This window comes from Chlorocebus sabaeus, chromosome 6 (genome assembly GCF_047675955.1).
Source record: "Chlorocebus sabaeus isolate Y175 chromosome 6, mChlSab1.0.hap1, whole genome shotgun sequence".
Classification (NCBI taxonomy): domain Eukaryota; kingdom Metazoa; phylum Chordata; class Mammalia; order Primates; family Cercopithecidae; genus Chlorocebus; species Chlorocebus sabaeus.
The window spans coordinates 17465652-17490172 of record NC_132909.1 but is presented as its reverse complement, the minus strand read 5'-3'; the positions used below and the strand labels follow the sequence as shown (position 1 = coordinate 17490172).

The 24521-nt window shown below is 55.3% G+C and overlaps 1 protein-coding gene across 2 annotated transcripts in view; it reads right to left on the bottom strand.

Moving 5' to 3' along the window:
* ATP1A3 (ATPase Na+/K+ transporting subunit alpha 3) overlaps positions 1-24521 on the bottom strand; it is a 28890-nt gene continuing 4369 nt past the window's right edge. Inside the window, exons 2-23 of one of the 2 annotated variants that reach the window (XM_073016390.1) lie at positions 23388-23513; positions 23230-23289; positions 22371-22574; positions 20555-20668; positions 20303-20437; positions 19424-19541; positions 19035-19303; positions 14467-14665; positions 14281-14390; positions 14061-14195; positions 11158-11350; positions 10715-10890; positions 10500-10636; positions 8985-9135; positions 8042-8210; positions 3875-4029; positions 3672-3795; positions 2922-3067; positions 2295-2425; positions 1101-1202; positions 666-757; positions 1-384 (exon numbers count right to left, since the gene is read on the bottom strand). In XM_073016390.1, coding sequence (XP_072872491.1) covers positions 356-384; positions 666-757; positions 1101-1202; positions 2295-2425; positions 2922-3067; positions 3672-3795; positions 3875-4029; positions 8042-8210; positions 8985-9135; positions 10500-10636; positions 10715-10890; positions 11158-11350; positions 14061-14195; positions 14281-14390; positions 14467-14665; positions 19035-19303; positions 19424-19541; positions 20303-20437; positions 20555-20668; positions 22371-22574; positions 23230-23289; positions 23388-23513 — 3075 coding nt within the window. In that variant the 3' untranslated portion in view covers positions 1-355. The remainder of the gene's footprint in view (positions 385-665; positions 758-1100; positions 1203-2294; positions 2426-2921; positions 3068-3671; positions 3796-3874; positions 4030-8041; positions 8211-8984; positions 9136-10499; positions 10637-10714; positions 10891-11157; positions 11351-14060; positions 14196-14280; positions 14391-14466; positions 14666-19034; positions 19304-19423; positions 19542-20302; positions 20438-20554; positions 20669-22370; positions 22575-23229; positions 23290-23387; positions 23514-24521) is intronic. The other variant, XM_007996949.3, reaches the window with a different exon arrangement.

Sequence of the window (24521 nt, the reverse complement as noted above, 5' to 3'; positions counted from 1 at the left end):
TTCTCTCTCCCCACTGATATATTTGATAATTGTCCAGAACCAGAGACAGCATCAGCTGAAGGGCTGAAAGGGAGTAAAAAAGAGCCCAGGGAGGTGGCTGGGGCCGGAGGAATGGATAGAGGGGTGAGGAAAGGGAGAGAAACTGACACAGAAAAGAGAGAGGAGAGAGGCAGGGGGCAGGGGAGAGAAGCCAGCCAGAGTAGGGGTGTCAGGAGATAGTGGAGGGGGTGGGGGCCAAGGTGGGGCCATGGGGAGAGAGGGCTCCTCCCCGCAGAATACAAAATGGGGGGGACTGGCAGGGGCGGTCCTGGGCTTGGGGGACAGGGAAGAGACGGGCGATGTGGTGGGGCTGAGGTCAGTAGTAGGTTTCCTTCTCCACCCAACCTGGAGAGACAAAGAAGGAAAGAAAGAGACAGAGTAAGAGATGGAGAGAGACAGGCAAGGCGAGCCGCCCAGCAGAGAGAGGGACAGAGAGGGAGAGAGACAAGGAAACCACAGACAGAGACCCGTGAGAAGACAGAGCGGAGGCCCAGAGAGATGGGAAGAGAGAGAAGAGTGGGAACTGGGCGGCAGAGCCATCCAGCAGGGCGAGGGGAGCCTGGGACCAGCTGCCTGAGACCCTGCTGTCCCCCGCCCCCCTTGGCCGCTTTGCCGAGCCCCCTCACCCCCTGGGTTCCTGCGCAGGATGAGTTTGCGGATTTCGTCGTAGACGAAGATGAGGAAACTGTAGGGGAAGGCACAGAACCACCAGCTGGGCCTGTGGAGGGGAGAGCAGGAGGGCTTGAGTGCGGGGCCCTAACGTGAGGCAGAGCTTCAGGGGACAGGAGGGGACGTGGCGGGGACGTGGCGGGGACACGGTGGGGCAGTCTCCCAGGATCCTTCGTGCTCACAGGTGGAGGGTGCCCTGGGTAGGGCTGGGGCCTGGGGTCTGCGGAGTAACCTGTGGTAGGAGCAGCCCATGGGGGAGACTTGGGGGCATCAGAATGGGGACTGCAGTGGGGACACCAGGGGAGGTGGGGCCTGAGGTTCAGGCTGGGTCTAAGGGAAGGCTCTGTGGCAGGCGCTGGTGTGGGCAGGGCTGGGGGCAGCGGGGCACTCACTTGAGAGGGTACATGCGCAGGGCCACATCCATGCCGGGACAGTAGGACAGGAAGGCAGCCAGGGCCGTCTCCTCAAACAGCCCGAAGATCAGGATCTTGTTCCTGGAGGCACAGAAGGGCAGGGCTGGGCCCAGAGAGCACCCACCCTGCACCTGCCACCCCGCAGAGACAGGGAGAGGCCCAGTGCAGACACCCAGAGACAGCAGCACAGACACAGAGACAGAGGCAGAGACACAGGAAGAGAGACAGAGATGGGGAGACATGCCCCGACAGAGAGAGACAAAGACAGAGGCAGAGCAATGGTGACACAGAAAGAGACAGAAAGACAGGGACACAGAGACAGACACAGAGACAGGGACAGACACAGAGACAGACACAGAGGTGGACAGACACAGAGATCAGGACAGACACAGAGATAGGGACAGACACAGAGACGGACACAGACAGGGACAGATACAGACACAGAGACAGGGACAGACACAGAGAAGCACTGGTATAAAAAGAAAAGGACAGGAGCACCTCCACCACACACAGAGGCTGAGAGAGAATCAAGGACACACAGGACCCCTTGAGAGAAAATCAGTGCAGTTGCAAAACCCCAAATGGGCTGGGCATGGTGGCTCACGCATGTAATCCTAACACTCTGGGAGGCTGGGGCGGGTGGATTGCCTGAGCTCAGGAGTTTGAGACCAGCCTGGGCAACATGGCAAAACTCTACTAAACATACAAAAAATTAGCCGAGCCTGGTGGTGCACACCTGTAATCCCAGCTACTTGGGAGGCTGAGGCACGAGAATCGCTTGAACCCGGGAAGTGGAGGTTGCAGTGAGCTGAGATCGTGCCACTGCACTCCAGCCTGAGCAACAGAGCAAGACTCTGTCTCTAAATAAATAAGCAAACAAACAAACAAACAAATAAATAAATAAATAAAAATTAGCCATATATGATGGTGCATGCCTGTAGTCTCAGCTACTCAGGAGCCTGAGGTGGGAGGCTCACTTGAGCCCAGGAGGTCGAGTCTGCAGTGAGCTATGTATGATTGCACCACTGAACTCCAGTCTGGGTGACAGAATGAGACCCTGCCTCAACAAAATAACAAAAATCCAAAGCAAGGACACAAGAGGAAGTACACAGACAGACAGACACTCGGACAGGACGGATGGCTGTACAGCCGCCGTGTGCCCCCAGCCCTCACTTCATGCCCTGCTGGAAGACCGAGTTCCTCCGGGTCTTGCAGATGATCAGATCAGCCCACTGGACGACTACGATGCTCACAAAGAAGGCCGTGTGGCAGGTGAACTCCACCACCTTCCTCTGCTCGTATGTCTGCAGGAGCGGTGACCGGGGCATGGGATGTCAGTCGGTGGCACTGCAGCCCTAGCCGCCACCCCGACGTTCCAGTGCTCTTTGCCCCACCCCATCCTGCATGGGGTCCCCAGGGCCTCAGGTGTGTCTTCCTTCTGCGGGCTCATAGTCCCGAGGGAGGAGGCAGGAGATGTACAAGAAAGGAGAAAGGTTAATGGTGACCTCACCGTCCACCAGGGGCCAGGAGGATGAGGACCCTGTGGTCCTCCCAAGGATAGACAGCAGCTGGACTTTGAAGGGACAGACAGAGGCAGGGAAGAAGGCCCGGCAGGGCAGAGAGCTCAGGCAGTGGGAGACAAGGCTCCAGATGGGCTGGGCAGGGGCATCCAGGAAGCCCCAGGTGCCCAGCAAAGGCCTTGACACTGCCATGGGGGACTGAGGAGCCATCGTAGGAAGTGGCCGTGCATGGCTGGGACAGCTCGCCCTGGGCAGGGACACAGCACCCTGCCCCACTCACCCACTGCTGCCCGTAACTGTCCTCCAGGTCGTTGACAGTGCGGTCATCCCAGTTTAGCCGGATGCCCACCAGGTTGCCAGGCAAGAAGCCATTTTCTGCCAGGATCACAAAGTAAGAGAAGAAACCACCGAGAGCCTGGATCATTCCTGGAAGGGGGAGAGAGGAAGCAGAGGAGAGGCTCAGGTTGGGGCCGGAAGCCAGCCCAGGGCACCTCGGAGGGCCCAGAAGCCCCCTTGGAGGGGGAAGTGTGCCCCTCTGCCCCTGTTATCTGGACACCGGTTCCCAGAGGGCGACCTGAGGTCTCACTTGGTGGTGAGGCCCTGAGATGGGTGGGCCACCTGGGACAGGGGCTTTGGAGAGGGGGCTCTCCCAGAGGGATAACCTGGAGCCCCTCTCCCACCCGACCCAGGCCACCTAAACATCATGAATTCTTGGGGGATCTCCAGCTTGAGCTCCCAACACAGGAATGACCTCCCTGGGCCTAGGACCACTGCCATGAAGCCTCTGCTTGCTGGGACAGCCACCAAGTGTGGCTGCTTCACACCTCCGGGGCTCTGCACACATCGGCAGCAGAGAGGAAGAGGTGGAGAAGGATGGGATGCAGACCCCGCCCTCAGATAGCTCACTGGCTGGTCCTGTCCATGTCTGCTCCCCTGAGTCAACGCCAGGGTCCCAAGCACCCACAGTGGGCCAGGCACTGCTCTAGGCCTGGCATTGGGCCGTAAGGAGATGGAGTCCCTGGTGCCTCACCGATCTGCCCATAGGCCATGCTGATGAGTCTCTCATTGACCAACTTGTCCGTCCGTGGGTTCCTGGGCTGTCTCTTCATGATGTCACTTTCAGCAGCCTCATATGCCAGTGAGATGGCAGGGACCTGGGTGGAAGAGGCCAGGTGAGCCGGGAAGGGGAGGACTCCACCCTCCTGGGCCCCAAGGGTGGCCACCAGGACTCACCATGTCGGTGCCCAGGTCGATGCAGAGGATGGTGATGGTGCCCAGGGGCAGTGGGATGTTGGCCATGATGAACAGCAGGAAGGGCGTGATCTCTGGGATGTTGCTGGTCAGGGTGTAGGCAATGGACTTCTTCAGGTTGTCGAAGATCAGGCGGCCTGTGGCACAGGCGGGCTCAGAGCAGGCACCCATGCCAGGGAGCTCCACTCCCTCTGCCCCTCCTCCGCCCCCATCTAGCGTCCTTTTCTACCTCCTAGCCTACCCACCAATTTTTTCTTTTGGGGACAGGGTCTCACTCTGTTGCCCAGGCTGCAGGGCAGTGGCACGATCAGGGCTCACTACAACCTTGACTCCCAGGCTCAAGTGATCCTCCCACCTCAGCCTCCCGTGTAGCTGAAACTACAGGCACGTGCCACCACATCCAGCTAATTTTTGTATTTTTAGTAGAGACAGGGTCTCACCACTTTGCCCAGGCTTGTCTCTAATTTCTGGGCCGTGATTCCACCTCGGCCTCCCAAAGTGCTGGGATTACAGGTGCGAATCTCCACACTAGGCCTCTCACCCACCCACCTTTCCACATAAACATCCAACCACATCGCCTTTGTCGAAACATTCTGGAAATAACCACTCTGGAAGATGGTTTGGGAGTTTCTATCAAACAACCCCCACCCCACCGACCCAGTAATCTGACTCTTCTCAGGTTTTATACCCGAGAGACAGGAGGACTGTTTATGTCCAGCAAAAAGCAAGTACAAGAATGTTCATCATAGCACCACTCATCACAGCCAAAAGCCAGAGTCAACCTCATGTCCATCAACAGGTGAGGGATCAATAAACCACTGTTGCACTCCAGCCTGGGCAACAGAGTGAGACCTTGTCCCTAAATAAATGAACAAGTAAAAAGATTAGCCCATAAACAATGAGGTCAATCATTAAGAAAGAACAGGCCGGGCGAGGTGGCTCACGCCTGTAATCCCAGCACTTTGGGAGGCTGAGGCGGGTGGATCATGAGGTCAGGAGATCGAGACCATCCTGGCCAACATGGTGAAACCCCATCTCTACTAAAACATAAAAAATTAGCTGGGCGTGGTGGCGCATGCCTGTAGCTCCAGCTACGTGGGAGGCTGAGGCAGAAGAATTGCTTGAAGCTGGGAGGTGGAGGTTGCAGTGAGCTGAGATCATGCCATTGCACTCCAGCCTGGCAACAGAGCAAGACTTTGTCAAAAAAAAAAAAAAAGAAAGAAAGGAAAGAAGGAGGGAAGGAAGGAAGGGAGGGAGGGAAGAAGGAAGGAAGGAAGGAAGGAAGGAAGGAAGGAAGGAAGGAAGGAAGGAAGGAAGGAAGGGAGGGAGGGAGGGAGGGAGGGAGGGAGGGACAGACGGAGGGACGGAGGGAGGGAGGGAGGGATAGGCTGCCTGCGGTGTGGCTGCTTTGATTGCTTTGATGGCTCTTGCATAGCAATAACAGCCTGAGCCACTCCCGCCTGATATTCTCGTTCCCTGTATTGTGCTCTTCTCCACAAACTAGTGGTTTCTCGTCCTAAAATGTTTCTGGATGAAATGATGACTTAAATGCGCATCAGCATAATCCAGTGTGTGTTCCAGGGGGTGGGGAAGAAACAAGGTGTGCCGTGCGCTGATGGCCGCTGCAGCTGGGATGGAGGCGCAGGGACGGGACCCACTGTGCCTTTGCTCTACTTTTGGGTATATCTGGAATGCCCTCTGATGGAAGTTATTTTGTTTGTTTGTTTGTTTGAGACAGGGTCTCGGATCTCTCTCTATCTCCCAGGTTGGAGGGCAGTGGCACCATCATGGCTCATGGCAGCCTCGACCACCCAGGCTCAAGTGATCCTCCTGCCTCAGCCCCCCGAGTCGCTGAGACTACAGATGTGTGCCACCACGCCCTGCTAATTTTTTAAATTTTCTGTAGAGACTAGGTCTTAATTTGTTGTGCAGGCAGGTCTTGAACTCTTGGGCTCAAGCAATCCTCCCGCCTTGGTCTCCCAAAATGCTGGGATTACAGGCGTGAGCCCCCGTGCCTGGCCCCTGACGGAAGTTAGACATTTCTTCCCTCCCTTCAGAGAGGCCTTCCATGTCCACCCCATCTGGGCAGGACTCTCATTATTATCTATCGCAGCGACCTGCTTTCTTCCGGGCATATATCACAATTTGTAATTATGTATCTGTTAACTTGTTTAAGGCTGTCTCTCCAGCCCCATGAGAACAGGGATGGTGCCTGCTCTGCTCACAGCTGCCTCCCAGCTTCCAGCATGATGCACAAGATTCGGAAGGAGCAGATGGCTGTATCTGAGACAGTGTGTGTATTGTGTATGCATAAGATGCCTTGGGGAGGCCGGGCATGGTGGCTTACACCTGTAATCCCAGCAAATTGGGAGGCCAAGGTGGGAGGATTGCCTGAGCCCAGGAGTTGAAGTCCTGGCTGGGCAAGGTGGCTCATGCCTGCAATCCCAGCACTTTGGGAGGCCGAGGTGTCGGGATCACTTCAGGTCAGCAGATCAAGACCAGCCTGGCTAATATGGTGAAACCCCATCTCTACTAAAAATACAAAAATTAGCTTGGTGTGGTGGCATGCACCTGTAATTCTAGCTACTCGGGGGGCTGAAGCAGGAGAATCACTTGAACCCAGGAAGTGGAGGTTACAGTGAGCCTAGATTGTGCGCCTGTACTCCAGCCTGGGTAACAGAGCAAGACTCTGTCTCAAAAAATAAAAGACTAGCCTGGGCAACATGGCAAAACCCCATCTCTACAAAATCTTAAAAATCAGCCAGGTGTGGTGGTGCATACCTGTAGTCTCAGCTACTTAGGGGCCTGAGGCAGGAGGATCGATTAAGTCCAGGAGGTGGAGGCTGCAGTGAGCTGTGATTGTGCCACTGCACTCTGTCCTGGGCAACAGATTGAGACCCTATCCCTGCCCCCACTCCCCACAAAAAGATGTCTCTTGGGGGGATAAGAAGATGTTAACTATGGTTTCCTCTGGGACATAGGAAACAAGGGCTAAGGACATTTAATCTGTTACTCTGGGCTCAGCTTTGCTGTTTGAATTCTCTTTTACCATGAACTACTTTTTACACTAGAGACATTTCAAATAGGAGAGAGAAATTGCAAGAAAATCCACCAAGGCATGAATCGTGATTATTTCTGGATGGTGAGGTTATGGGTAATTTGATTCCAATTTTTTCCTGAATGCCTTTTTGCATTTGTTTGTAATTATCATGAATTAATTTGATGATCAGAATAAATCTGAATGTGAACCAGCCCTTCTGTGGCCTCGTCCGGGCCTGTCAGGAGGTGGTGCCTGTGGGCTCTGTGGCCCGGGCTCCCAGTGCCCCCACCTCAGCAGCAACACCAGCCTCAGACCCGGCCCCTCACACCGCCTTGCCTGTGTACCGGTTCCTCTGCCTATGACTCCCTGGCACTAGTCTATGTGGACGTCACACCATGGCCCCTGACTTGGCTCAGCCATCCCTGTACACTCTGGGAAGCTCCCTTGACCTGCAGCCCAGGCTGGCAGAGAGGCTCCCTGAGGCCTCCCCCAGGGTCCCTGACTTCCCTCTGGTTTGGCTTGAGAATTTTTTTCTTTTTTTTTTTGAGACGGAGTCTTGCTCTGTTGCCCGGGCTGGAGTTCAGTGGCGCGATCTTGGCTCACTGCAAGCTCTGCCTCCTGGGTTCTCACCATTCTCCTGCCTCAGCCTCCCGAGTAACTGGGATTACAGGCACCCGCCACCACGCCTGGCTAATTTTTTGTATTTTTAGTAGAGATGGGGTTTCACCAGGGGTGTTAGCCAGGATGTTCTCGATCTCCTGACCTTGTGATCCGCCCGCCTCAGCCTCCCAAAATGCTGGGATTACAGGTGCAAGCCACTGTGCCCAGCCAATAATATTTTTAAAAAGTCTCCAAGTCAGCTTCACCCACCAGATGGGACCTGGGCTGGATGATGCGGGGACCCTGAAACATGTCAGCTCAGTCCTGTCCAGGGGAGCTTCTGACCCCACAGGGAAGGAAGACAGAAAAGGACAGTCTCAAGCTCCTCCAGGGCCAAGGGGGCTGTGGTCTCTGCCACACATCCCCCTGCAGCCCTGGCCAGTTCCCCTTGCTGGTCTCAGGCCTCTGGCAGTGACCCTGGTCTCCAGGGCCAGCCCTGGCCAACTCACCCTCCTCTACCCCCGTGACAATGGAGGCAAAGTTGTCATCCAATAGGATCATGTCGGCTGCTTGCTTGGAGACATCAGAGCCAGCGATGCCCATGGCCACCCCAATGTCGGCCTTCTTCAGAGCGGGGGAGTCGTTCACACCATCCCCGGTCACAGCCACAATTGCACCCTGGAGGGAGAGAGGGTAAGGATGACACTCAGAGGTCAGGCCCCAGAGTCTCCTCCCTCAGATCCAGAAGCCCAAGACCCCAGCTCCGTCCTCCTTCAGACCCAGGAGTTCAGGTCCCCAACCTCCTCTTCCCCTCAGACCTAGGAGTTCAGGCCCCCAGATCTTCCTCCCTCAGACCCGGTCGTCCAGACCCCCAAACCCTCTTCCCTCAGACCCAGGGGTCTAGGCCCCCAGCCTCCTTCTCCCTCAGACCCAGGAGTCCAGGCCCCTAGCCTGTCCTCCCTCAGACCCAAGGGTCCAGACCCCCAGTCCCTCCTCCCTCAGACCCAGGAGTCCAGGCCCCCAGTCCCTTCTCCCTCAGACCCAAGGGTCCAAGCTCCCAGACCCTCCTCCCTCAGATGGAAGGGTCCAGTCCCCCACCCCCTTCTCCCTCAGACCCAGGAATCCAGGCCCCAAGCCCCTCCTCTTTCAGACCCAAAGGTCCAGGCCCCCAGCCACCGCCTCCCTGAGACCCAGGAGTCCGGGCCCCCAGCCCCTCCTCCCTCAGACCCAGGAGTCCAGGCCCCAAGCCCCTCCTCTTTCAGACCCAGGAGTCCAGGGCCCCAGCTCTCCTCCCTCAGACCCAAGGGTCCAGGCCCCCAGCCCCTCCTCCCTCAGACCCAGGAATCCAGGCCCCCAGCCCCTCCTCCCTCAGACCCAGGAATCCAGGCCTCGGCCTCAGTGAGGATCCAGGAGTCAAGGCCCCATCTCCTCCTCTGCGGGAGCGTAGCACACCTGTCTCTGACAGCCCTCCACAATGATGAGCTTCTGCTGGGGGGACGTGCGGGCGAAGACGATCTCGGTGTGATTCTGCAGGATCTCGTCAATTTGCTCGGAGGTGAAGTCCTTGAGGTCGGTGCCGTGGATCACACAGGCCTTGGCATCCCTGGGAAGAACAGAGAGGGTGATGGCTGAGGTCAGGGTGTGTGAGGAGTGGCACAGTGAGCCCTGAAGCACAGAGAAACAGAGGGGCCAGCTCCACAAACAGGAGAGCCAGAGGACCAGGGGCTGTGGGAAGGGGCCTCTGGGGGAAGCAGGGGAGAAGGGGGCTACTGCAGCAGGGCATGCGGGCAGACCTGAGGAAGGACTTCCGGGCAGTGCATTTATGTATGTATGTATGTATGTATGTATGTATGTATGTATTTTTGAGATGGAGTCTTGCTCTGTCACACAGGCTGAAGCGCAGTGGTGCGATCTCAGCTCACTGCAACCTCTGTTTCCTGGGTTCAAGCAATTCTCCCATCTTAGCCACCCTAGTAGCTGGGATTACAGGTGCCCACCACCACGCCTGGCTAATTTTTTTTATTTTTTAGTGGAGTTGGGGTTTTGCCATGTTGGCCAGGCTGCTCTCGAACTCCTGACCTCAAGTGATCCACCTGACTCGGCCTCCGGGGTGCTGGGATTACAGGCATGAGCCACTGCGCCTGGACAAGGGGCAGTGGAGTCAGAAGAACAGAGATATGTGGACAAACGGAAGGGAGGCAGAGTCGGAGATAGGCATGAGGATGGAAAAATTGAAGAAGTCAGAAAAACAGAACAGAAAAGAGAGAGACAAAGAGAGACAGACAGGAAAAAAGAGAGACAGACACAGAAGTACTGGATTCTACTGAATCCTCTGAGATAGGAATTATTAGTGGCCCATTTTAGAGATGGGCCAACTGAAGTTCATGGATGCTAAAGGACTTGCCCAATGTCACACAGTTTGTGAGCAGTAAAAGCTGGGATGCAGGCGGGGCACGGTGGCTCACGCCTGTAATCCCAGCACTTTGGGAGGCCGAAGCAGGTGGATCACCTGAGGTCAGGAGTTCGAGACCAGCCTGGCCAACATAGTGAAACCCCATCTCTACTAAAAGTACAAAAAAAATTAGCCAGGTGTGGTGGAGGGCCCCTGTAATCCCAGTTACTCGGAAGGCTGAGGCTGAGGCACAGAATTGCTTGAACCTGGGAGGCAGAGGTTGCAGTGAGATATGATTGCGCCACTGCACTCCAGCCTGGACGACAGAGTGAGCCTCGGTCTCAAAAAAAAAAAAAAAAAAAAAAAAAAAAGACTGGGAAGCAAACCTATGCCTGGCTACCTCTGTGGCTGCAATGTCCCCACACCGGACAGAGGGCCGGACCCAGGGCCTGGTCCATGGAGAAGTCCCAGAAAGAACGGGATGGGCAGTGCAGAGGGAGGTTGCGGGGAGGCAGTGCCCCTGTGTCAACACCCTAGAGGGATGTCCAGGGTCCTGGTTGGGATGGGTGGCTCACCGGGGGTTAACCTGGCTGACGGGAATGTTGAGACGGGCGGCGATGTCCTCCACAGTCTCGTTGCCCTCAGAGATGATGCCCACGCCCTTGGCAATGGCCTTGGCCGTGATGGGGTGATCACCGGTGACCATGATGACCTGCAGGCATTGATTTTTAGGGATGGCCTCCCCCGCCCCATGCCTGGCCTCGCCTTCCCCAGCCACCCCAAGCCACACCTTGATGCCTGCGCTGCGACACTTGCCCACCGCGTCAGGGACGGCTGCCCGGGGCGGGTCGATCATGGACATGAGGCCCACAAAGCAGAGGTTGTCTGTGGTGAAGTTCACGTCATCACAGTCGAAGGCAAAGCCCTTGGGGAACTGCTCTTCGGGCAGGTAATAATGGCAGAAACCTGGCGGCAGGGAAGGGTTGGGGTGTGAGGGTTCCAGCCTCGGAGCCTCTGCCCCATGCCCCTAGATGTCTGCATCGCCCGCATTCCATCTCCCCATCGGCAAGACGGCCGGTCAGCATTCATTTCCTAGGATGCCTTCCCCTCTCATTCATTCATTCATTCATTCACACTACATTCTGGGAGGCCGTGGACTGAGCCAGGCTTTGGGCAGCATCACAACCCTCCTTGCCCTCTAGGGACCCCAGAGCCCGCCCGGCAGCCTCGCACCAAGCACGCGCTCGCCCAGGCCGCCGAGCTCGAGGTAGGCGTTCTGGAAGGCCTCCTTCATCTCCTCATCCAGTGGCTGCTCCTTGCCCTGCAGCAGGATGGTGGAGCAGCGGTCCAGGATGCGCTCGGGGGCACCCTTCATCACCAGGAGGTATCGGTTGTCATTGGGGTCCTCGGTCTCATGGATGGAGAGCTGGGGACCGAGCAGAGGGTGGAGTGCCTGAGCCACGCAGACACCAGGAATCTCCCTGCCCCACCCTGGTCCAGAGCCAAGGGTGCCAGGACAGGCCCACACCAGGGCTCCCCCAGAGGGGACACTCTCTCACAGAGACCTCTGCTCATTCCTGTCCGCTTCTGTCTATCTCATGGATATTTCTTTCTCTTTTTTTTTTGGAGATGGAGTCTCACTCTGTTGCCCAGGTTGGAGTGCAGTGGTGCGATCTCAGCTCACTGCAACCTCCGCCTCCTGGGTTCAAGCGATTCTCCTGTCTCAGCCTCCCGAGTAGCTGGGACTACAGGCACCACCACCACACCCAGCTAACTTTTGCATTTTTAGCACAGACGGTATTTTGCCATGTTGGTCAGACTGGTCTTGAACTCCTGGCCTCAAGTGATCTGCCCTCCTCAGCCCCTCAAAGTGGTGGGACAACAGGCGTGACCCACCACGCCCGTGCTCCCCTCCCCCCACCATTTTTTGTTTTGTTTTTTGTTTTGTTTTTTTAAGACAGGGTCTTATTCTGTCACCCAGGCTGGAGAACAGTGGCGAGATCACAGCTCACTGCAGCCTTGACCTCCCGGGCTCATGCGATCCTCCCACTTCAGTCTCCCACGTAGCTGGGACCACAGGTCCGCACCACCATGCCTGGCTAATATTTTGTAGGGATGTGCTGTCCCTATGTTGCCCATGCTGGTCTCAATTTCCTGAGTTCAAGCGATCCTCCTGCCTCGGTCTCCCAAAGTGCTGGGATTACAGGCGTGAGCCACCACGCCCGGCCATATGCTTCCATTTTTATGAAATGTCCAGAATAGGCAAATCCACACAGACAGAAAGTAGGTTAGTGGTTGCTTAGGGCTGGGAGTGTGGGGGAGGAGGGGGCGGGTGACAGCTGAGCGATGCGGGGTTTCTTTTTGGAGGTGATGAAAATGCTCTAAAATTGACTATGTGGATGACTGCCTATATCTGCAAATATACTAAAACTATTATACATTTAGAGGGACGAGCTACGGTATGTTAATTATATCTTAATAAAGTTATTTTAAAAGCTCTGAGTCAACTCCTGTGTCTCTTTGGCTCAGAAGCCCCTGGAGGCTTGTGTGCTCCTCAGAGTCACAGCCAAGTCCTCTCCCTGCCCGTGAGGTCTGACAGGATCTAGCCAGCACCCACCACTCCCACCACGCTCCCTGGCTCCCAGCCCCTCTGCACTGGCTGGCTGGCTGTCTGGCGTTCAGATGCGCCAGCACGCTCCCGCCTCTGTGCCTTTGCATGGGCTGTGCCTGCTACCCAAGTGCTCTTCCCCCAGACACCTGAAGGGCTCCCTCCCTCAGCACCACAACCACTATGATTACCTCCTCATGCCTTTGTTATTGCCTGTCTTCTGGAGCCAGAGCGTAAGTCCCAGAGAGTGGGGGACTTCACCGTTTCACTCACTACTGTGTGTACACCCAGCACCCAAAACAGCGCCTAACATGTGGTGGCTGCTCAAAAAATGTATACTGAATGGGCCAGGCATGGTGGCTCACGCCTGTAATCCCAGCACTTTGGGAGGCCGAGGTGGGTGGATCACTTGAGGTCAGGGGTTCAAGACCAGCCTGGCCAACATGGTGAAACCACATCAGTACTAAAAATACAAAAATTAAGTGGGCGTGGTGGTGCACGTCTCTAATTCCAGCTACTTGGGAGGCTGAGATACGAGAATCACTTGAACCCAGAGGCAGAGGTTGCAGTGAGCTGAGATCACACCACTGCATTCCAGCCTGGGCGACAGAGCGAGACTCCGTCTCAAAAAAAAAGTTTGCTGAGGCCGGGCACAGTGGCTCACACCTGTAATCCCAGCACTTTGGGAGGCTGAGGTGGGCAGATCACGAGGTCAGGAGATCGAGACCATCCTGGCTAACACGGTGAAACCCTGTCTCCACTAAAAATACAAAAAATTAGCCAGGCGTGGTGGCGGATGCCTGTAGTCCCAGCTACTTGGGAGGCTGAGGCAGGAGAATGGTGTGAACCCAGGGGGTGGAGCTTGCAGTGAGCCGAGATGGTGCCACTGCACTCCAGCCTGAGCGACAGAGTGAGACTCTGTCTCAAAAAAAAAAGAAGTTTGCTGAATAATTGAAAGTTGCTGCTCTGCCCCAAGAGGTCTCCTGCTTGTTCCCACTCTCTGCTGTAGGAAAACTTTTTTTCTTTTTTTTTTTTTGAGTCAGGGTCTTGCTCTGTCACCCAGGCTGGAGTGCAGTGCGTGATGTAGGCTCTCTGCAGCCCCAACCTCCCTGGCTCAGGCAATCCTCCTGCCTCAGACTCCCAAATTGCTGAGATCACGGGCACATACCACCACGCCTGGCTAACTAAAAAAAAAAAAAAAGATTCATACAGATGGGGTTTTGCCATCTTGCCCAGGCTGGTCTCAGACTCCTGGCCTCAAGTGATCCTCCTGCCTCAGCCTCCTAAAGTGCTGGTGTTAGAGGTGTGAGCCACCACGCTCGGCCTGCAGGAAGATCTTTACTCCTCAGCGTCTTACTCCAACAGAGATCTGGCTCCTACTCCCAGGTTCTTCCCGTTCCTCTCCCCACCAGGCGGGTATTATCATTCCCATTTTACAGATGGGAAAATCAAGGTTCTGTGACACCTCTTTACGGGCATCATAGGGAGCCTGAGGTCCAGGCTGGCTCTCCCGGAAAGCCCAGAGTACCTGGTATTTGTTGGTGGAATTGAAGGGAATCTCAGCCACTTTCTTGTTGCGTTCACGCATCAGCTTCACGGAGCCAGAGGACAGCTCGATGCACTTGAGCAGGGCAGACTCAGAGGCATCCCCGGCCACATCCCTCTGCAGGGAGAGAGAGCCGTCAGAGCAGGGGCAGCGGAGGGCAGGACACAGGCGGGGCCGAGGTGAGGCCAGCAGCTGAACCCACCTTGAGCACAGGGATGTTGTCCTGACCACCCTTGAAGACGGCGCGATTGCAGAGCCCGGCGATGTGAGACAGGGCCACCCAGGTGTGTGAGCTCTTGTCGAATGAGGTTCCTGGGGGAGGCACGTGTGAGGGCCAGGGGCTCCTGGAGCCAGGCGCCCATGGTCCTCACCCGGGGCCTGCGCTCACCTGACTGGTCCTCAGTGGTGTCAGCCTCGTGGATCTGATTGTCAAACCACATGTGGGCGACTGTCATGCGGTTCTGAGTGAGGGTCCCTGTCTTGTCCGAGCAGATGGTGGACGTGGAGCCCAGGGTTTCTACAGCCTCCAGGTTCTTCACCAGGCAGTTCTTCCGGGCCATGCGCTTGGCAGTCAGCGTCAGACACACCTGGAGGACGAGCAAGGGCAGGCAAGTTACAGGGACAAGCCTGGCAGGCAGGGTTGGATGAATGACACCAGGGCCATAGCCCAGCAGCCTGGCCCCCGGAGAATCCTGAAGGCCTGGAAAAGAACGAGGCAGCAACGCCACCCTCAAGTTCAGACCAACAGAAACAGGGCAGAGATACCCAAAGACAGGGACAAGAATGCTCATAGCAGCCACATGCATAATAGTGCAAAATGGCCAGGCGCGGTGGCTCACGCCTGTAATCCCAGCACTTTGGGAGGCCAAGGTGCAAGGATTGTGTGAGCCCAGGAGTTTAAGACTAGCCTGGGCAACACAGTGAGACCTCAACTCTAGAGATTTTTTTGTTTTTTCAGTTAGCCAGGCATGGCGGCACGCACCAGTAGTCTTAGCTACTTGGGAAGCTGAGGCAGAAGGATCGCTTGAGCCCAGGAGTTCATGGCTGCAGTAAGCTACGATGGCATCACTGCACTCCAGCCTTGGCGACAGAGTGAGACTCTGTCTTAAAATATTGTCCAGGCCAGATGGGGTGGCTCAGCCCTGTAATCCCAGCACTTTGGGAGACCGAGGTAGGCACATCACTTTAGATCAGGAGTTTGAGACCAGCCTGGCTAACATGGTGAAACCCCGTCCCTACTAAAAATACAAAAGTTAGCCAGGCATGGTGGTGAACACCTGTAATCCCAGCTACTTGGGAAGCTGAGGCACAAGAATCCCTTGAATCCAGGAGGTGGAGGTTGCAGTGATCCGAGATCGTGATGCTACACACCAGCCTGGGCAATAGAGTGAGACTTTGACTCAAAAAAAAAAAAAAAAAAATATTGGCCAAGCACAGTGGCTCACGCTTGTAATCCCAGCACTCTGGGAGTCCGAGGCAGGTGGATCATGAGGTCAGGAGATCGAGACCATCCTGGCTAACAAGGTGAAACCCCGTCTCTACTAAAAAATACAAAAAATTAGCCAGGCGTGGTGGTGGGTGCCTGTAGTCCCAGCTACTCGGGAGGCTGAGGCAGGAGAATGGCGTGAACCCGGGAAGCGAAGCTTGCAGTGAGCCGAGATCGTGCCACTGCACTCCAGCCTAGATGACAGAGCAAAAAAAAAAAAGAAAAGAAAAATTGTCCAAAACTGCAAACAACTCAGATGTCCACTAACAGCAGAAAAGATAAATTGTGGACAATGGAATGCTATACATTGATAAAAACAAATACATTACTGCTGCCTGCACCCGCATGGGTGAAGGTCAAAAACATGTTCAGCCAAAAAGGGCCAGAAATGAGTTCATACTGAATTATTCCATTAATACAAAGTTTCAACACAGGCAAAGTTAATCTATGCTGTTAGCAGCCAGATTAGCGGTTACCCTTGGCTTGGGGGTGTAGTGGCTAAATAAGGTCTTGAGGGGGCTTCAGGGAGATGCAATCTCGATGCAGCTGACGTGATTGTGTTCAGTTTGCCCCAAATCATCAGACTATATGTTCACAATATGCTTAATCCTTTGCATATAAAAATCTCTTTGACATAAGGTAGCATTTAACATAGCTAATATGGAAAACGGTAAACTTGGGTTTTTTTGTTGTTTTGTTTTGTTTTTTTGTTTTTGTTTTTGGACACAGTCTCGCTCTGTCAGCCAGGCTGGATGCAGTGGCTCAGTCTCAGTTCACTGCAAACTCCGCCTCCCAGGTTCAAACGATTCTCGTGCCTCAGCCTCCTCAGTAGCTGGGATCACAGGCACCCACCACCACGCCTGGCTAATTTTTGTATTTTTAGTAGAGATGGGTTTTTGTCATGTTGGCCAGGCTGGTCTTGAACTCCTGATCTCAAGTGATCCACCCACCTCGGATTCCCAAAGTGCCGGGATTACAGGCGTGAGCCACCCTGCCCGGCCCTGATATGTAAAACTTTGCATAAAACATTAAGTCAAACAATGAAAGAGGAAAATGGTATTTCCAGGATAGTCCCTGGCATGCACCTTGAAGACAGCATTTAGTCAATATGCTCACAGCTGTCAGGGGGACCTCACAGAGAACGGACTTCTGGGGTGAAGCAGGCAGCAAAGAAGCCAGAGGAAAACTTTTAAATTAGTATTAGTATTAGTATTAGTATTATTTTCTTGAGATGGATTCTCTCTCTGATAAACAGGCTGGAGCGCAGTAGTGCAATCATGGCTCACTACAGCCTCAACCTCCTGGGTCAGCCTCCCGAGTAGCTAGGACTACAGGCATGTATCAACACGCCTGGCTAATTTTTAAATTTTATTTTATTTTATTTTATTTTTTTTGGGACAGAGTCTGGCTGTTGTCATCCGGGCTGGAGTACAGTGGTGTGATCTTGGCTCACTGCAACCTCTGACTCCTGGATTCAAGCTATTCTCCTGCCTTAGTCTCCTGAGTAGCTGGGATTACAGGCACCTGCCACCAAGCCTGGCTAATTTTTTTTTTTTTTTTCTTTTTTTGAGACAGAGCCTTGCTCTGTCACCCAGGCTGGAGTGCAGTGGCATGATCTCGGCCCACTGCAAGTTCCACCTCCTGGATTCATGCCATTCTCCTAACTCAGCCTCCCAAGTAGCTGGGACTACAGGCGCCCACCACCACGCCCGGCTAATTTTTTTGTATTTTTAGTAGAGATGGGGTTTCACTGTGTTAGCCAGGATGGTCTGGATCTCCTGACCTTGTGATCTGCCCGCCTCAGCCTCCCAAAGTGCCAGGACTACAAGTGTGAGCCACTGGGGTTGGCTACGCCCAGCTAATTTTTGTATTTTTAGTAAAGATGGGGTTTTGCCGTGTTGGCCAGGCTGGTCTCGAACTCCTGACCTCAGGTGATCCGCCCGCCTCAGCCTCCCAAAGTGCTGGGACTACAGGTGTGAGCCACCACACCAGCCTTTACATTTTTTTGTAGAGATGGGGTCTCACTCTGTTGTCCCGGCTAGTCTCAAACTCCTGACCTCAAGCAGTCCTCCTGCCTGGGCCTCCCAAACTGTTGGGATTACAGGCGTGAGCCACTGCACCAGGCTTATTATTTTATTTATTTATTTATTTATTTATTTATTTATTTATTGAGATGGCATCTTGCTCTGTCACCCAGGCTGGAGTGCAATGGCATGATCTTGGCTCACTGCAACCTCTGCCTCCCGGGTTCAAGTGATTCTCCTGCCTCAGCCTCCCAAGTAGCTGGGACTACAGGTGCCAACCACCATGCCCAGCTAATTTTTATATTTTTAATAGACACAGGGTTTCACCATGTCGGCCAGGATGGTCTTGATCTCTTGACCTCGTGATCCGCCTGCCTCGGCCTCCCAAAGTGCTGGGATTACAGGCATGAGCCACCGTGCCCGGCCTATTTTATGTATTTTGTATTTATTTATTTATTTATTTTTGAGATGGAGTTTCACTCTTGTTGCACAGGCTGGAGTGCAATGGCGAGATCTCGGCTCACTGCAACCTCCGCCTCCTGGGATCAAGTGATTCTCCTGCCTCAGCCTCCCAAGTAGCTGGGATTACAGGCATGCACCACCACGCCCAGCTAATTTTGTATTTTCAGTAGAGACAGGGTTTCACTATGTTGGCCAGGCTGGTCTTGAACTCCTGACCTTAGGTGATCTGCCTGCCTCGGCCTCCCAAAGTGCTGGGATTACAGCGTGAGCCACTGTGCCCAGCCTCATTATTTTATTTTATTTATTTATTTATTCATTTTTATGTATTTATTTTTTGGAGACGGAGTCTCGCTCTGTGGCCCAGGCTGGAGTGCAGTGGCATGATCTCGGCTCACTGCGAGCCCTGCCTCCCGGGTTCACGCCATTCTCCTGCCTCAGCCTCCCAATAGCTGGAAGTACAGGCGCCTGCCACCACGCCCGGCTAATTTTTTGTATTTTTTGTAGAGATAGGGTTTCACCGTGTTAGCCAGGATGGTCTCGATCTCCTGACCTCGCGATCCACCCGCCTCGGCCTCCCAGAGTGCTGGGATTACAGGCGTGAGCCACCGCGCCCGGCCCTATTTTATTTTTTAACTTGATGTACTCTTCAAACTTTTCATCATGAGCGTACACTTCTTAATTTTGTAAGTAAACTTAACAAGCGATAGGATTGTTGGCTCTTTACGGCTTGCCAGTGTTTCTCCAGATTTTTGTTTGTTTCTTTGTTTGCTTTGTTAATGAGGCCCTCTGAGTCAGGCCCAGGTTGTCTTTCACAAGAACACTGTGATCCAGGCCCCCAGCCCCTTCTTTCCCAGCCCCAGGGGTCCAGACCCCAGTCCCACCTCCCCCAGACACATGGGTCCAGGCCTCCAGCCCCTCCTCCCTCAGACTCAGGGGCCCAGGCCCCCAGGCCCTCCCCACCCAGATGCAGGAGCCCCGCCTTACAGTGACAGTGGCCAGCAGACCCTCTGGGACATTGGCCACGATGATGCCGATGAGGAAGATCACAGCCTCGAGCCAGGTGTATCCGAGAATGAGGGAGAGGATGAAGAAGGAAACGCCCAGGAAGACAGCCACGCCAGTGATGAGCTGGATGAAGTGCTCAATCTCGATGGCGATGGGCGTCTTACCCACCTCCAGCCCTGAGGCCAGGGTGGCAATGCGGCCCATGACAGTACGGTCGCCCGTGGCCACCACCACGCCCCGAGCCGTGCCTGCAGGCCAGAGGGGTTAGGCTGAGGTGGGGTGACTCAGGGAGGTTCCAGAGACCCTGACCCCTTGGGACACGTCCCTGTGTCTGCCCCAGCTGGGTGTCTTCTCTGCACCCGCCTCACCTTCCACACAGTTGGTGGAGAAGAAGGTGATGTTCCGAGTCTCCAAGGGATTGTCGTGTGTGCAGTCGGGAGAGCGAGTCTGGGGCTCGGATTCGCCAGTCAGGGAGGAGTTGTCCACCTGGGGGTAGGTGCAACAGAGACAGGGTTCAGTCCAGGGCCTGGGACAGGAGGGTGTTTGTGCAGAGGGCTTGGGGCTGAAGGCTGTGTGCCTGGAGATCAAAGCTAGAAGCCTGGGTGCTCAGTGGGCGACTGGTGTGTGGGAGGCCAGAGGCTGGAATCTTGAAGGTGGGGAGGACACAGGGCTGCTGGCCAAGATCTAGGGTCCCTAAGGATCTCCGAAGGGTGAGGGCTAGGCCTGGACTCCTGACTGTTGGGTAAGGAGGGGTCCCAGGGTCTAAACTCCTAGGTCTGAAGGAGGAGGGCCTGGGGGCCTGGACTCCTGGGTCTGAGGGAGGAGGGGTTGGGGCCTGGACTCTTGGGTCTGAGGGAGGAGGGGCTGGGGGCCTGGACTCCTGGGTCTGAGGGAGGAGGGGTTGGGGCCTGGACTCCTGGGTCTGAGGGAGGAGGGGCTGGGGGCCTGGACTCTTGGGTCTGAGGGAGGAGGGTTTGGGGCCTGGGCTCCTGGTTCTGAGTGAGGAGGGGTTGGGGCCTGGACTCGGGTCTGAAGGAGGAGGGGCTGGGACCTGGACTTCTGAGTCTGAGGGAGAAGGGGCTAGGTCTGGACCCCTGGGTCTGAGGGAGGAGGGACTGGGTCTGGGCTCCTGGGTCTGAGGGAGGAGGGACTGGGCCTGGGCTCCTGGGTCTGAGGGAGGAGGGACTGGGCATGGACTCCGGGGCAGCCTGAGGGAGGGTAAAGCCTGGTCCCAGGCCCAGGCCCACCTTGCAGCCGTGGGCTGAGATGATCCGCAGGTCAGCTGGCACTCGGTCTCCGCCCTTGATCTCCACCAGGTCCCCAACCACCACCTCCTCAGCGTTCACCTGCATCTTCTCACCTTCCCGGATCACCAGGGCTTGCTGGGGTGGGATGGAGTAATGTGACCTCCAAGACTCCCTCTGCCTGGGGGTCACTGGGCCCAGCCCCCAGCCCATACACTAACACCCCTCTCTGGCCCCTTGCCGGGCACCCTTCACCTGCGGCACCATGTTCTTGAAGGACTCCATGATCTTGGAGCTCTTGGCCTCCTGGTAGTACGAGAAGCAGCCAGTGATGATCACCACGGCTGCCAGCACGATGCCCAGGTACAGCTGTGGGGAGATGTGGGGATGTTGATCGGGGAACGCCCACACCGCTCCCCACCAGTCCCTGCACGCCTGGGAAGGGAGCTTTGTGTCCATGGGGGTCTGTATTTGTGTGTCTGACCCCAGGTTGGTTATGAGGGTTGGTGTGTCTGAGTCTCCCCTGTCTGTGCTTGAGTCCCTCTTTCTGTAACGGTTGTGTTTGAATCTAAGGGTCTGTCAATTTTTTTGGGTTTTTTTTGGGTTTTTTTTGAGACAGAGTCTCGCTCTGTCACCCAGGTTGGAGTGCAGTGGCATGATCTCGGCTCACTACAAGCTCCTCTTCCTAGTTCAAGCGATCCTCCTGCCTCAGCCTCCTGAGTAAGCTGGGACTACAGGCGTGTACCACCACACCCAGCTAATTTTTTGTATTTTTAGTAGAGATGGGGTTTCACCACATTGGCTAGGATGGTCTTGATCTCCTGACCTTGTGATCTGCCGCCTTGGCCTCCAAAAGTGCTGGGATTATAGGCGTGAGCCACCGTTCCTGGCCTTTTTTTTTTTTTTTTGAGACAGGTCTCGCTCTGCTACCCAGCCTGGAGTACAGTGGCACAATCTCAGCTCACTGTAGCCTCAACCTCCCCAGGTTCAAGCAATCCTCCCACCTCAGCCTCCAGAATAGCTAGCACTACAGGTGTGTGCCACCAGGCCTGGCTGTTTTTTGTATTTTTTTGTATTTTTTTAGAGACTGGGTCTGTCTGGGAAACTCAGGTTTCTGGAACTCCTGGCCTCAAGTAAGCCTCCTGCCTTGGCCTCCCAAGGAGCTGGGGTGACAGGCATGAGCCACCATGCGCGACTTGTCCATCTATTTTGTGTGTGTGTCTGTCCTCCTACACATGTTAAAGAGTCTAGGATGCGGCTGTCTGTCCGTGTGTCTGTATGACTGGTTGCATGCCTGACTTTACATTCTACAAGGCAGCTTCTTCGGTTCTCTGTGTGTGGGTCTCTGTCTCTGTGTCTCCAGCTTTGCCTCTCTGTGAGAGCTTATGTCTGAGACTGTTTAGATTTGAATATCTGAGGACACTGTCTGTGCCTGACTCTCACGTCTCTCCGTCATGAGGTTATGCCTGCATTGCTGTGTCTGTGTGTGTGAGCTTCTCCGTCAATGTATGTCTGAGTCTGTGTCTGTGTTTCTGAATTAGGTGGCCGTGTTTGAATCCATATCCTGGTGTGGTGTCTGTGTTGACCCTCCACGCGCATGCATGTGTGTGCACCTACGCAGGTGAGCATCTCTGTGTGGCTGGTGTGTGGGTCTGTGTTACGTGCATGGGATCTGAGGCTGCATCTCGAATGTGTCCCTGTGTTATGGGGATGGGCCCTGATGTATCAGCAGCGGGGTGTGCCTGGGTCTCTATGTGATCCTCACTCTGGGTATCTGTCAGGCCATCGCCACCTGCTGGTGTCTGTTCTCAAGACCACTGAGGTCACACAGCCTTGGGACATAGCCCCGGGTCACAGGCCCTGCTGCGGGGCCTTGGACAAGTTACCTGGCTTTTCTGAGCCTCAGTTTGCCTCGTATTTGATCTGGTTCTCCTGCTGGGTGATTGTGAGTTAGATGGGAAAAAAGGAGAAGGTGAGCTGTGAAAAGCCTGGAGGGATGGGAAGAAGTTGGGGGGTGGTATCCATAAATAAATGTGTAGGGCCTTGCGCAGGGCAGGGTCCAGGCACTCACGTTGTCACCAGAGGGGTCGTCCTCGGTGCCTGCCTGGATACCATAGGCCAGGAAGCAGAGGATGGCCCCAATCCACAGCAGGATGGAGAAGCCCCCAAAGAGCTGCCGGCAAAACTTGACCCACTCTGGGGTGGTAGGCGGTGGCGTGAGTGCGTTCGGCCCGTCCCGAGCCAGGATCTCCTGGGCTTTGCTGTGGGTCAAACCCTGAGGGACAGAGGACTCACACAGAACCCTCCCTGGGCAACCCTGGCACCCCAGGCCTTCACCAGACCCCCAGAACTTAAGACACCAGCCCCAGCCCCTCCTCCCTCAGACCCAGGGGTCCAGGCCCCAGCCCCTCCTCCCTCAGACCCAGGGGTCCAGGCCCCCAGCCGCTTCTCCCTCAGACCCAGGGGTCCAGGCCCCCAGCCCCTTCTCCCTCAGACCCAGGGGTCCAGGTCCCCAGCCCCTCTTCCCTCAGACCCAGGAGTCCAGGCCCCCAGCCCCTCCTCCCTCAGACCCAGGAGTCCAGGCCCCCAGCCCCTCCTCCCTCAGACTCAGGGGTCCAGGTCCCCAGCCCCTCTTCCCTCAGACCCAGGAATCCAGGCCCCCAGCCCCTCCTCTCTCAGTTCCAGGGGTCCAGGCCCCAGTCCCTCCTCCCTCAGTTCCAGGAGTCCAGGTCCCAGCTCCTCCTCCCTCAGACCCAGGGACCCTGGCCCCCAGCCCCTCCTCCCTCAGATCCAGTGGTCCCAGCCCCCAGCCCCTCCTCCCTCAGATCCAGTGGTCCAGACCCCAGCTCCTCCTCCCTCAGACCCAGGAGTCCCAGCCCCCAGCTCCTCCTCCCTAATTCCCATGGTCCCAGCCCACAGCCTGGCCGCACCTGCACGCAGTCTGTGTTGTATTTACGGCAGACCTCTTCCACTGACATCTTGTGCTCTGTCTGAGGAACAGGAGTTTAGGGAAGACGATGAGTGCCTAGGCCAGCCAGGAACTGGTGAGGCTCTCTGGGAGGGTGTGTGGGCAGAGGGCAAGGCTTACCATAGCCACCTCCTTCTTGAGGTCATCCAGGTCCCGGCGCTCCTTGCCCTTGTTCTTCTTGGGTGAGTCCTTGTCATCTTTCTTGTCCTGCGAGGTGGCGATACGATAGCTGTCAGAGTCACCAGACTGCGGGCGAGAAGGGGTTCTAGGGGGACACCGGCCCTCCGTGCCCCGGCTATCCTCCTGGCCGGTGCCCCTGCATCTCTGGGTGGGGGTCTCTGCCTCTCGGAGTCTCCCTGTGTCTCCCGGCACCTCTGGATGACTTCACCTCCTTTCTGCCTCTGGTGACTCTCAGGCCTCGGTGAGGCTTATCTGCTCCGATCGGCTTCCCATGTCTCTGGTTCTGTGTGTCTCTGAGTCTCTGTCCCCGAAGGTCCCTGTCTAGCTTCTGCCTATGTTTCTGTCCCTCCCTGTTTCTGTGCCCATCTTTGCGGGTCTCTCCCCTTCTGTGTTCTGTGTCTATGTGACTTTGTTTTTGTTTTTTGAAACAGTGTCTCACTCTAATGCCCAGGCTGGAGTGCAGCGATCACAGCTCATTGCAGCCTCGACTTCTGAGGCTCAGTGATCCTCCCACCTCGGCCTCCTGTGTAGTTGGGACTACAGGTGTGTGCTAATTTTTAATTTTTTTCTAGAGATAGGGTCTCACTATGCTGCCCAGGCTGGTCTCTAACTCCTGGACTCAAACGATCCTCCTGCTTTAGCCTCCCAAAGTATTGGAATTACAGGCGTGAGCCACCGTGCCCCGCCTCTATGTGACATTTTAACTCTGCTTCTGTCTCTTCTTCCCTCTCCCTGGCCCTGTCCAATCTTCCTACATATCTGTCTTTTCTATGTCTCCATCTGTATCTCTCTCTATCTCTTTCTCCTCTGTCTGTCTCCCTTGATGTGTCTCTCCAGGTCTGTTTGTGGCTCTTGGTCTTATTGTTTTGTTTCATCATCTCTCTGTCTCCTGTCTCTTTATCTCTCCATCTCTGTATCTCTATCTCTGCAAGGCTGTTTCTCTCCCTCAATAGCTCTCTCTCTCTCTATCACTCTGATCTCTTTATGTTGTCTCTGTCATTCTCTATCCTGATCCCAGTCTCTGGGTCTCTCTGCATATGTCTTTCTATGATTTTGTCTCTCTCTGATCTCTGG